Source organism: Phalacrocorax aristotelis, chromosome 1 (assembly GCF_949628215.1).
Source record: "Phalacrocorax aristotelis chromosome 1, bGulAri2.1, whole genome shotgun sequence".
NCBI classification, from domain to species: domain Eukaryota; kingdom Metazoa; phylum Chordata; class Aves; order Suliformes; family Phalacrocoracidae; genus Phalacrocorax; species Phalacrocorax aristotelis.
Genome location: NC_134276.1, coordinates 214,121,707 through 214,134,427, shown reverse-complemented (window position 1 = coordinate 214,134,427; position 12,721 = coordinate 214,121,707). Strand labels below are relative to the sequence as shown.

General features: G+C 41.3%; 1 protein-coding gene across 1 annotated transcript in view; it reads left to right on the top strand.

The window, feature by feature from the left end:
* The first annotated feature begins 730 nt into the window (after positions 1-730).
* The window catches only part of ITIH2 (inter-alpha-trypsin inhibitor heavy chain 2), a 29,046-nt gene continuing 17,055 nt past the window's right edge, over positions 731-12,721 (top strand). Inside the window, exons 1-9 of the mRNA XM_075081646.1 lie at positions 731-918; positions 2,484-2,558; positions 6,826-6,861; positions 7,572-7,744; positions 8,472-8,576; positions 8,909-9,071; positions 10,427-10,534; positions 11,689-11,817; positions 12,459-12,575. Coding sequence (XP_074937747.1) covers positions 835-918; positions 2,484-2,558; positions 6,826-6,861; positions 7,572-7,744; positions 8,472-8,576; positions 8,909-9,071; positions 10,427-10,534; positions 11,689-11,817; positions 12,459-12,575 — 990 coding nt within the window. The 5' untranslated portion in view covers positions 731-834. The remainder of the gene's footprint in view (positions 919-2,483; positions 2,559-6,825; positions 6,862-7,571; positions 7,745-8,471; positions 8,577-8,908; positions 9,072-10,426; positions 10,535-11,688; positions 11,818-12,458; positions 12,576-12,721) is intronic.

The window sequence follows — 12,721 nt, the reverse complement described above, 5'->3', positions numbered from 1 at the left end:
TTCCCTTTTGTCCCTGGATTCACATAGTAATTTTCCATTGAGGTTGCTCAGACGTCTGCAAATTTCCTTTCTTCCTGGAAGAGCGGAAGGGGTACCCCAGCTCCTTTTGCCAGAAACCTGCTTCCTCCCTTCCTTTCGCTTTTGCTTTGCTGGCTTACTTTACCCCATCTCTTGAACTACCCAAAGAGGCAAAACAGTTTCAAAAGCACCCAGGAGCCATACGACATGCATCTGAAAATACCATCAGACGTTTTTACATCACTAATTTTGAAAAACTAGAACTATCCCACCACTGGCTGTGATCCTTTCCCAGCCAGAGGTGAAGAAGGGTATTTGTGAGGTTCAGGATCCAGCCCAAAGGCCTCTGCCGACCCCTGTGAGATGGCTGGGTGGGAGGACCCTTACAGAAGCACAATGTCGCTGCCTCTGTTGCTCTGAGAACCAGTCTTCACCTCATTTACTATAAACAAACAAGCTAGGAGTTCTTGCTTTGATCTTTCAAAGTTTTGGATACTCCAAGGTCTGTGCCTAGCAGGAAATTAGTCAAACATCATGGGAAGCTAAAAAGCAAGAAGGGAGCCTATCCAAGCCTGAGCTGTTATCGAGGCCAGAGGCAAGTGAAGACACTATTTGGATAACCCTTGCTCAGGCACCACAGCTCAGATTTACGTTGCAAGGCAAATATTTACCTACGGCCTAAACAAAGTCAGCGTTTCAAAATTTTGTTCAGAATACTGCATAACCCTGAGCTGTTTCCTTGAACTTGTCTCAGAGAAGGGAAGATCTGTGCCTACTACCTATGCGGGCTGCTCTCAGGAGGCAAGCAGGAAGAAAATGAAGCATCTGCTCTGCTTCCTGGTTTTGTTCCTCATTTCTGGAGTAGGAAGCTTTGATCTTGTTATCGACGAAATCCCAGATGTGAGTATTCCCAGGCAGGACCTAGGTCTCCTTCCCATGCTGAAGTCAACATTGAAGCTGCAGCTGACTTCAGTGGGAGCAGAACTGTGTCATTGCTTCATAGCTCTGCTTGTATCTCACAAATTCTCCTCTACTTTTAGCTGTAAATGGGATTGTTCTGATAATTGGTTTTCACCTACCATTTTTGGGGGTGCTTTTTTAATATCATTAAAGTTGGGGTAGTATGGGCATAACTCCAAGTTTCTTTTCAAGCAGGATTCATATTTTTACCTTAGCTTTGCCTTTTCTGGCGGTCTAAACCTCTAAACATTCAAGTGGGCTTCTATGCTCAGACCTTCAGTGTGCTTTACATCCTCTTTCCGTGCAAGAAGCAGAAACAGAGCACTTGGATATCTTTGTGGATGGGGTCTCCAGTATGGACCACTATGAACTTCAGCAAAGCTTCATATGGACTCAGGTTTTTAACTGGAATTCAAATACGTAGTTAAGATCCTATTGACTATACATTCCTCAGCAGAGGGATGAGAGAGTTTATAGAAAAGCTTGTAATTGCTTAGGATAATACAGTAATGAAAATAAGTATAGTTATAGCTTTTACTCTGAAACTCAGCCCAAATTTAAACCCCCAGACTCAGGTGACGTTAGGTTTGGGTGTCTACACCCATTCCCACGTTGCTATACTGTGATATTTCTGTGAAATCAGCAGGGATGGTGTGAGGCTTTCTTCTCCTTTGCAAGATTAACAAAAAGAACTAGTGAGTGCGAATATTTTCTCTTTCTATCTTCTTATAGCATTCTTCATGACCCAGTGAGATTGTTATCCTGAGTTTGTAATTTTCAGGATGAATATTCCAGACCTGTGGTCCTTTCTAACCATAGATGCTGTATCAATTAAACATCAACGTGCTTAAACAATATAAGTTAATTTTGTGTGTATGCTATCATAAAAGTTGGAGAGCAACTCATGAACTTAAACCTCTTTGTTGCCATAAATTAAACTTTTGACAAACTTAAGGGTATCGCTGTGGTGTAAGGACCATGCTTCTAATTGAATGAGTGTTGCTTTGCACTTGGAAAAGACCTGATGTTCCTTCATTGTGAATGGAACAAATTTAGTTCGCAGGAATATTAGTATAAAACCAGAGAAAATTTCTACTTGTTTGAGCAGAATTTCTCTGATCTTGCTGGCTTAAGTGAGGTCAGTACCTGAAATGCTGTAGTTACCATGGCTAGACCCAACCTGATGATAATCTGCTGCTTGCTTTTTATGGTCATTTCAGTGTGTTAAATATTACTCCTTGTTTCAGAAGGAAAGGTTGTAAGATGATGGTAAAGGTCATGATCTTGTAAGAGTACATAAAGCTAGCTGGTCATGGAGGGACACTGAATGTGTGAAGATGCAGCGTTTTGGTCTGAGATTGTTTGTGCCTCTGCTTTCCATTTGCACCAAGGGGAGCTAAATTCCCTTTGGAACTCCATTAGAGTGCTAATTAATAATAAATCAAGTGATAAATCAAACAGTAAGGCAGCAGCAGCACCTCTTTCTTTCTTCCCCTCTCCTCTAGGAAGTGGAAAACCTGATTGACCTAGAAATCGATGGATTTCCTTCAAGCTCGAAGTCAAGGAATGGAAGGTACCAGGTAGAGTACCCAGAAATGCTTCAAAAAAAGGGAAGCAAGAATGCTTGGGAGCTCTCCCCAGGTGGTTTGTTCCATGTCACAGAATAGGAGTGTGCAATCAGGTGGGACCAGCTGGTCCTTGTATGCATTGCAACCTCCAAATCTCCCACCGGGATAAGAACTGCTACTATCCTTTATGCAATACCTAGCATGATAAGGCTTTGTTCCATACCTGCACTCCTAGAGACCATAATACAGATGCTAAACAATGGAGATACTTGTCTGTCTAACTTCATGTGTGGGAAAAATCCCATTGATACTGGTAAGGCTCTTCCATGAAAAAAATGGAAAAGGACTACAGACGCTGGCAATGTAGGCTGAAACCTTTCAGACCTGCAGGTAGTCCATTCATTCATATTTAATGCCGGTCAAGAGAACGCAGCGTGGTGTCACATGGGTAATGAGCTGGTGGACTCTGAGACCAGGGAAGAAAATCTGTTTCCAGCGTGCTGATGGGTTGCAGGTTGTTATAGTCTGTTGGCTTCTGAAACAGAAGTGTTTAAAACAGGATTGCAGGAGTTTTCTTTTGTTTTACACAGTAGTAATCGATAACAGTAATTAAATCATTTGTTTGAAGGTATTAACTTGTTACACTGCATGAAAGAAATTATGTTAAGGACAAACTTTGTCCTCCACCAAGCTCTGGTGCTGCCTTTCTGGAGCTTGTTCAATATAGTGAAAACAAAAGATCCTCTTGAGTAACGTTGGATTTCCCAGTATCTTTGAAGTTAAGCACAAGTAAACATGATTCTTCTTTATCCTAAGGCTTTTCAAAAGGGGCCTCACACAGAGTGTAAATGTAACTTATTGGCACCTGAAGCCTCCATTGCACTGCCAGAAAAATGGGAGATTTTAGCATAAATATGAATCAAACCAGATCACGTTTGCCAGACCAGTATTTAAATAATTTAATCATGATTTAAGCAGAAATCCTCTCTAGCTGCCCTTCTTCAGGGCATCTTTCTTTCCAACATGCCTGTAGTAATGCCATATGTATTAAGCTGCCTCTCTTCCCCAACTTTCTGGATACGCAGTGTTATAGACATATGCATGCAGTAATTTGCAATTCTACTAGTGGTTTTATTATACCAGTTATTCCTTATATTCCTATGTATTATTTCCCATCCTTTACCTATCAAATGAGTCTTTGCAGACCAGTAGAACTAAGATCTCAGCTATAAGATGAGCTACTCTTATGTTACTTGAGTCATGATAAAATATTAATAAATAAGATTGAACTACATGAAACGTCTTGAGACAGCAGCTCTTGGCCAACAGCAGGTATACAGTTACTTACTGTTAATCACTAGAGGAAGACTGCCTTCCAAATTAATGTTTTAGCACTGTTTTTCTACAGTGAGCTCACTAGCCCATTGGCAACAAGACAACAGAACTCCTCTGCAGACCCTACTGGTTAGCTTTAAATAGAAAGAATTGTTTTCTATGTCCAGATCAGGTATTCTGGTGAAAAATATTTGCTCCTGAGTAATTCCAAAAATACTGTGTCTCAGGTATGTGAAAGGTCCTCATGACCACAGAAATGTGGAATGCAAGTAACCTTGTGAACCTCTGTATCATGGTGCACTGCCGTTATCTCTGTTCTGGAGGTAGATAATGGAGCTTGTGTCTAGACTGTGGGCGGGATGTTCTGCAGCATGTCTCCCAGTCTTGGTCCTGATCTCTGGCTGTCCAGAGCCAGGTGAGATCACACCTATCGCCTTACTGCTCTGCCTGCCTGGTTTCCTCTACATGAGAACCAGCACAGGAAGGAAATATGTAAGGACAGAGGGTGGAATCAACTGGTTGGAGAGCCCCCCAGCTCCCAGGGTATAAATGCGACCGGAGAGACCAGGATCCATCTGCAGCACTGTGAAGACAACCTCTACCAAACCTTACGTTTGAAATTACTCTTCTTGCACCTCACAGTAGGATCTTGATTCCTAAAAGGAGTCTGAAGAGGCTGCAATGAAATTGCAGTGTATTAAAAACTGCTTAGGAAATTACTGACATGAAAAAAGTGAGGAAACACTATGAGGAAACAGCACCTCAAAGAACTGGGAGGACATGCCAGGCAGATCTCATCTTCTTTCTAGTTTCTCATGCTGGGCATCTGCTTTTCAACCTGCCCCAGTAGAAAAGTAATTTCCTTTGAATACAGTATTACACCTCTGAATCTGCTTTCTTTGTTTTACTAAATCACACCTCAGAAGTACCCTGTGGACTGCAACTCAAAAGCGATGGTAAACTAGGCATCCCATAGATGACGTAAAAATGGCAATCTCTTGTAATGCATTACTTGTTGTAATGTGTTCCTCCCCTTGACACCATGGCATCTTCCTCCACAGACAGGACAGGATGAGTCAGGGCCAGCAGGCCTGGATAAAAGTCAAGCCCAGACCCTTAAAAAAGTTCCTGAAGCACTTCCCTGATTAACAATTTGCTACACATTACATACAGCACAAGGTACTGTTTCCCCACAGTTCAGTCATTAGCAGATCCGGATGTGGTTTAATGGCAAGGATCAATCATGAATCCTCATGCCAGAAATAACACGAGTCTCATGTGCCACAGAAGTCCCTCCAAAGCCCATGTTCTTAGTAGCCACACCAGTGCTCAAACCTGAAGCATAGTTATCTACTGCTCTGTCCTCCTGACCTGTTGGGAGTGGCTGTTCTTTGCAACCTTTGAGATCCTAGGGGGCTGGTTGGCCCACCCCATGTCTGATCTCTAACAGCAGCAGTGGGAGTCACTATATGGGCAAGGATTAATCTCACGTCTCCATCAGCACCTCCCCCTTCTCCTCCACTCTCATAAAAACAAACAGGAAGGACACCTGGCTTTAAAGGAGCCTTAAAATCATCTCATTAAAATGATCTTGCTATCACATATATCATCTCTTAAGCAGCCCAAGATTCTTCTAGTAACAGTATATTAATTAGCTTCAAATGAACTTAGTAACTGTATCACAAGCCTTATATGCACTAAGTGACTAATGCAGTTTTCAGGAGCATCTTCTGCGGCCTTTTGGCCTCTTGAATTCAAGTGCTACTGAAACCTGAGATGAGGTTGGTATGTTTTGGTACATTTTTTATAATTTAGCCATCAGTACCTTAACCAGTTTCACTAAGTTTTTCATCATCAGTGGCTGAAGGGCTCAGTTCAGTTGCCTACGTGTATGGATCTAGCAGTGTCCAAGACATCTTACTGGCTGCCAGATATCATGCAAAACCTACAGGAGCCTCATGACATCCTGGAGCCCCAGCCGAAGGCCAGGGTGGCACCCTTGGGCACCGCCAGCAGCACTGGCTGCCCACTCCTCTAGTCAGTACAGTCAGCATGGTTTAGGGCAGGACTCATTCAACCAAAGGGGAATATCTATTTTCAGATGAAAGGGATCACTCCATTGACGGTAAAGTTTGCCTAGTTGTGATGGTAACACCGAAGTAGGCAGCTGCACTAAACAACTGCATCTCCCCCCTAGAAATAAGTGAGCCAAATCCCATCCCAGTATTACTCCTGTGAGTTTAAGTTTTAGGGAATTAAACAGAATGATTCAAACGGCCACAAGATGTCACCACCTCTTCACAGAAATCTCCAAATGGAACTAGTCCGATGGCAGGGAAAAAAACACCATTAAAGAACAGTTTCAGCTCTTCTAAGCAGTGCATATATAACTGAATTTATATATATGTGTGTATATAAATGTAATATCAATTATGCAATAGGTTTTTGTGTGCATACATATTGCATATAACACAATAATATAAATATATATTCTATATTGTAAACTGAAACGAGATTAAAAGGTCTGGATTTTGAGGTTTTTCCGCTTTTCCTAGAAAAATGATTTTTTAAAAATATAATTTTTGTGTTAAAAGCTAAGGTTTCTGAGTATGACTTTTTGCCAGCAGGTTTTGCCTTCAGGAAGCATGTTTTTGTTCTGGAAGAGAATGTTTTACATAAAACATAAAGACAGAGGAAGCAAGCTGTCCTTCTGGTTTTGATAGCCTCTAATTCACAGCTGGGAGAACACGTGCTCAAACATCCCACGTATAAATGCATAAAATAAGGCAAAAGGAATATGCACACTAAGGCTGAGAAAAAACAATTCTCATCATCTTAGAAAGCAGCTTTTAGATGTTCCCATTGTCTGATCCCTGTCTCTAAACAGCCACAATCTGCGTTCTTAGCTTTGCTGAAATACGTTCTCCACATTTTTCTTTTCTAGCGAAGCACATCTGACTGGGGCTATGTTGGAGATCTGGTGAGTTTTTTTCTTCCTCTGTGGAAAATAATACTGAACAAAGTGATTTTCTAGTTAACCATTTTTTGGAAATCAATCATTTTGTTTGTTCAGTCCCTTGTTTTTACTGCTGGTTGGGTATTAACCTATTTTCTTTAAACAGAACGCTGTTTGCACAATGCTGTTTATACAACTGCTCCTGGAGGGAGAAGGGTATGATAAATATGAAGAAATGAGCATCAAAAGCGATTAGACAAAGACAATATCTCAATATACCAGTTTAATACTGTTCTTCCACTGCCATGGTTTAACCATTTACAAGGCTAGGTCGGTAACCAGTGCTTCAGGTACCCCTTATTTAGGACATTTATTGAAAATGTAAGCTCTCTCCTCCTCTGTTTATGATGCTGAGGATTACTGTGTACCTTTCTATGCTGGATTGCACCAATAGAGTCATTCCAAGGACTGGTTGCATGGTCAAAAGCAAGGAAAACATTCCAGCTTAATAAATTCCCTCTTTCAGCTGAAATGTTATAATGAACCACATTCCACAATTGCCAGGTAAAATATGGAGGTGTCCTGAACTTCAGTTCATGTCCCATCTAGCTGCCGTATTGTAAGGAACAGCAGTTTAAAAAAGGCACTGAGACTATTAAAAGGGTTGATATTGCCCTCTAGGGCATATTTTCTAGCTATGTCCTAAATTTATAGAGTAATTTTGTCAATTACAGGTGGAGGACGATGACAAGATAGGTCTTTACAGCTACAAAGTTCAATCCACTGTAACGTCACGGTTGGCCAACACAATGATCCAAGCCAAAATGGTGAATAACGCAAAACGGTCCCAGCATATAGTGTTTGATGTACAAGTCCCCAAAGGAGCTTTTATTGACAACTTTACTATGTAAGTAGTGGGCAGGTATCAGCCTTGTGCCCTGGCAGGGTTCAATGTGGTGGCAGAATGTGGTGGGAGGGAAGTATTCATAAAAGCAAAATACCTCTTATTATTTTCCAGCTTCAGGGTAATTTTAGCAGGCTTTCTCAAAGAAAAAAGGGTCACGTTGTCATACTGTCTGTCTTCCCATCTCTTCCTCTCCAGTAATCACTGGGCCATTGGCCAACATCAACAATATCTGACAAAAGGACAGAAGTCTCAAATAGACTAAGCTCCTACCTGTCTTGTGCAAGTTGGCACCAGATCAAAGGGGAGAGAGAGAGACCCAAATTAGAGCCCTCACTGAACAGAAAGAAACTAGCCTGGTTCAGTATCCACTCAGAGAGGCAGCAGCCAGCTTGCTGGCGAGGAGACCTGTCTTGATCCATGTTCCAAAACAGCCATGACAGGAGTAACTGCCTGCCCTGCCCAAAGAATGGGGAAAGCATGCAGGAGGTGGGGGAGAGCAGATCCTCCTCAGAGCACAAGAGCGCTGGCTAACTGAAATAAAAAATCAGGTAAGGAAAAAGATAAAGAGCTACTGGAAACCAGACTTCATTACTTTGGGGTTAAACAAGGGCCTTATTCTTTCATTTCCCACCAGATTAGATTTCACTGGTGTTTTTCTAAAGTGAAGAAACAGTCATCAATTGTAAAGTTGCCTCTTTTGCAAACTGACTGTGCTTCTCTCTCCTAGGGATGTCAATGGTATAACATTTACCAGCAAAATTCGGGAAAAATCTGAAGCCAGAAAAATGTACGCTCAAGCAAAAGCCAAAGGCAAAGCTGCTGGAATAGTAAGGTATAAAAACTTTGGCATATGGATGTTGTACTGAACTTATTCATAGGAGAACTGGGGTGACCCACCCCAGGAGGAGATAGATGCCGGGGGAACCCTGGAGGGGAAAACGGGTTGTTTACTTACAGCAACTCTGATATTTAGTTGTCAAGGACTTAACTTGTGTTTCTGCTTTCAGCTTGATAAAACATATTGTGCAAACAGACAACTGTGGTTCCCTGGTATAGACCACAGTTAGAATCAGACCCAGCAAATGCATAACTCTAAACCAAAATGCAAAGAAGCTCTCTTTCTCCTTGTATTTTCTCAAAATAACCCCACAGCTGACTTTTCAGGAGCAATGCCTTGGATATGGAAAACTTCAAAACCGAAGTGAATGTGCCCCCAGGGACGAAGATCCAGTTTGAACTTCACTACCATGAAATGATTCGAAGGAAACTGAGCTCCTATGAACATGTCATCTCTGTGAACCCAGGACGCTTGGCAAAGCACATGGAGGTAAAGTAGAGCTGGTGTGTGTAGGCAGCGCCTCACAGGTGAATCCTCATTGAGAAGGCAGCCAAGGTTCCTGTGAGCTCCACCGCAGGACACTTCATCTACAGCTCCTTCCTTTTATATGGGCTTGGTACAAATAGCCTCAAGGTAGACCAGCATGAGACACTTCAAACCAGGAGCTATGTAGCTACATGAGTAAGAACCAAATTTGTCCTGCCTTCTCTTGTACTAACACAGTTGGGCTTCTCCTGAATCGTGACTGACTCACGTCAGAACCACTTGGGCAAGCAAGCTTTAGCCTATATATACGCTTGTGTAAACTTGCCTTGACTGAAATGAAACAAACAATATTTGCTATTTATCTGGAACAGTGCTTTCCACAATAATCCCAACTTCATGAGATAGTGTCCTATGAGAGCAGATGGTCTCTGAACAACAGTCCCTCCACAACTGTCTGCCAAAAGATGATTTGTCTTATTCTTACCCTCTTTCTTATACTCATCCAAAGGTGTCCTCTGTCATCCACCCACAGACACAAGACACAGGGCTAGCTGGACATTTCCAGCTGGTCATTCTTATGTTCCTGTTTCATAAATGTCTTCCTCAGCCTTCCATGGCTTCAGCACAAGCTGTATATGAAAGTTTGCTGCTCACGTTTCCTTAGAGTAGGCTGTGATCCGCTTCAAGGTGTCCAAAGGCCTGAGCTAGTCTTACTGAAAAGGACACCATGTCCTCCTTCCTAGTAGTCTTATTAACTAATTAGAATAGTTTCTTCTATTATCTATTCTGATTAGTTAGTAAGGAAATCTATTCACTTAATAACTATTCAGAAATACAACCAGAAAAAAGGTTTTATCTCAGGCTGACAGGAAAAAGCCTTTATTTTCCAAATCACCTTGGCCATCCAAACAAAAGCAAAAACACTCTCTGTCCTGTCAATAGCAGGAGCAGAGAGGGAAAGAACTCATCGCCAAGTGTTCCTCCTGTCTCCTAACCCAAAGCAGCACTGAGGCAGAGTCACTTCATGCTTCTTTTGCCCTTTCAGCATAAACAGTGGTATCACCCTTGATTCCTATCCCACTACTTGCCCAAGGGAGTGAGAGAGTGAGGAATAATGAGCACTTCCACCAAATTCTTTCTTTTCTTTGGACACTTTTTTGACACTTTTTTTTTTTGCCTTTCCACAGTGGGCTATTTTCAACATCGCATAGATCTCCACCATGAATGAGACTAGTCCTACCAGAGCATTCTCAAGGGCCACCCACACCCCAGGCTGGAGTTGGCCTGTGGAGGGTTCATAACATCCTGGTACAACCTGGCACTGATCCATACTAAATGTCCTCCCTTCCTGCCTTTAGGTGGATGTCCGCATTATTGAGCCACAGGGACTTCGCTATGTACATGTTCCTAATTCTCTCGGAGATCATTTTGATGGAATCACGACCATCTCCAAGGGAGAGAAAAAGGTAACAGTCATAGACTGGAAATAGCATGAAAACTTCCATTTCACACTTGTTCCTATGCATTCATGGCATTTTTTCATAGCTGCTGGAAGCGTGCAAAAAAATGGCAAAAAATATAGTGTCTTCATTATTGATACCTAAATGTTGTATATGATGCTCAAATAGTACAGTGGCAGCAGTATAGAAATAGTGTGTAGCCCGTCCCTCTTTGCACAAAGCTTTTAATTTGCAATTCTGAAAGAGGAATGCACTGAGATTGCTGGATGTGAAGAAGGTAGATGAAGAATATTGAGTGCAATAACCATTCTGGAGTAACTCCACAATCTGTTTCAGCTGAGAACATCTGCACAGGGACTTAATTTAGGACAGCTCTTTTCAGTAGAGAACCTCTCAGTAGAGAAGTTTTTTTCAAGAAACTTCAAGCAGTGACTCTGGGAGGGTACAACTCTTCCTACTCTTACACAGACATGTAATATGGGATATGTGAATCAGGCCTCAAAAGTCTATCTGTACTACTATAATGATATATCAGGCAGTATCGTTTCTTGATATCCAGGCTCAACTTTATGTCTCATTCACCCACACTCCTAGTTTAGCGAATTATTTCAGAGGTAGTGTGTGGCTGTATGTATTATGTCTTATCTTCTCAGGAAATTTCAAGTTACCCAGTCAAATCAGAGAAATAATGCCATAAAGTCTGCATAACCAATCACGTGACTAACGAAAATGATACCTAGTACTCAATTTACAGACAAATTACAAGCTCTCATCTGTTTAGGAAAAAATCAGTTAAAAATCTGTTTAAAATGTTGATAAAATTATGGATAGTTTCAACTAGGAAAATGTTAAATAAGCCAACATATTAGTTACTAGAAATGGTTTGCACGGCTCTAATTGAAATATTTGGTGCTATAGGTGGATCAGCCTATTTGTGTTACAGTTGCTACTACTGAACCGGCACATCCAAGCAAACCTTAGTGCTGTTTTTCTTTTGAAGTGACAAAGTCCATTTTCTGCTTAAACTAAGAGTACAAGTAAAGAAGGAAGAAAAGCATTCAGTGAAATAAGATATTTCATTAATACGTGAACTCTTTTTGTTTCAATGATCCACCTTCCACACAACATCTGATTGACTGATGATCACTTCTCATTTCAAGGCTCATGTTTCTTTCAAGCCAACGATGGCTCAGCAACGAAAATGCCCCACGTGCTCATCCACAGCAGTAGATGGAAATTTTGTGGTGCAATATGATGTGAACAGGGAAACCACGGGTGGAGAATTGGAAGTAAGTGTTGCTGTTTAACTGGGCTGGGAGATCTGTGAATACAAGAACTGCTGTAATTAAGCAAAGTGTGCTAAACTTCATTCAGGAGAATGAGCATGAGAAAGAGCTCTGTATCCAATTGAAAGAACAGAGAGATTTTAAGTGGGCAGAATGGATTTACTTTATTTATGACTAGGACATGATCCTACATACAGTCAGAGCAGATTCCTGTCTTATCCAAAAGCCAATGCCTTTTATACCTAGCAGCAGTCTGGTGATTTAATGTTGAATCAGTCATTGGATGTTGTACCAATATATCACAAGGAGACAACCAGAACATCACTATTTTTATGTTAACATGAAGCAGAGTTATGAGGTTGAATTATTACAGACAGAACAGTCTTTTTTAAAACGTTTTTCATTCCTCCCTATGCGAGTGCATGGCAGTTGCCTGAGAACCAGGCTCTGCTTTCCCTCATAAAAAGTTAAGACAATAAAAATGGTGTAAGGCTACAAATACAGAGATGTGCAGAGCTGAAAGTTAGGTTTGGCCCATAAAGAAGAATAATGTTTTCTGTTCTGATATTCTCTTGTGTTTCCTGTCATCTTTACTATAGCTCACTTCACTGTGATTTTTTTTTTAATTTTATTTTGTTTTGCAGATATTTAATGGCTATTTTATTCACTTCTTTGCTCCGGAAAATCTTGATCCTCTGCCCAAAAACATTTTATTTGTTATAGACGTCAGTGGCTCGATGTGGGGACTGAAAATGAAACAAGTAAGTGTTTGACCTCTATTGCAAAATTAACCACCTGCCAGCTTTTCCCACGTGCCTTTCCATACAATTCTGTAGCAGACTAGCACTCAAAATTACCAGCTAAGTTCTTTACACTTTACTCTGTCAAAAGTCTCACTGAATTTGGA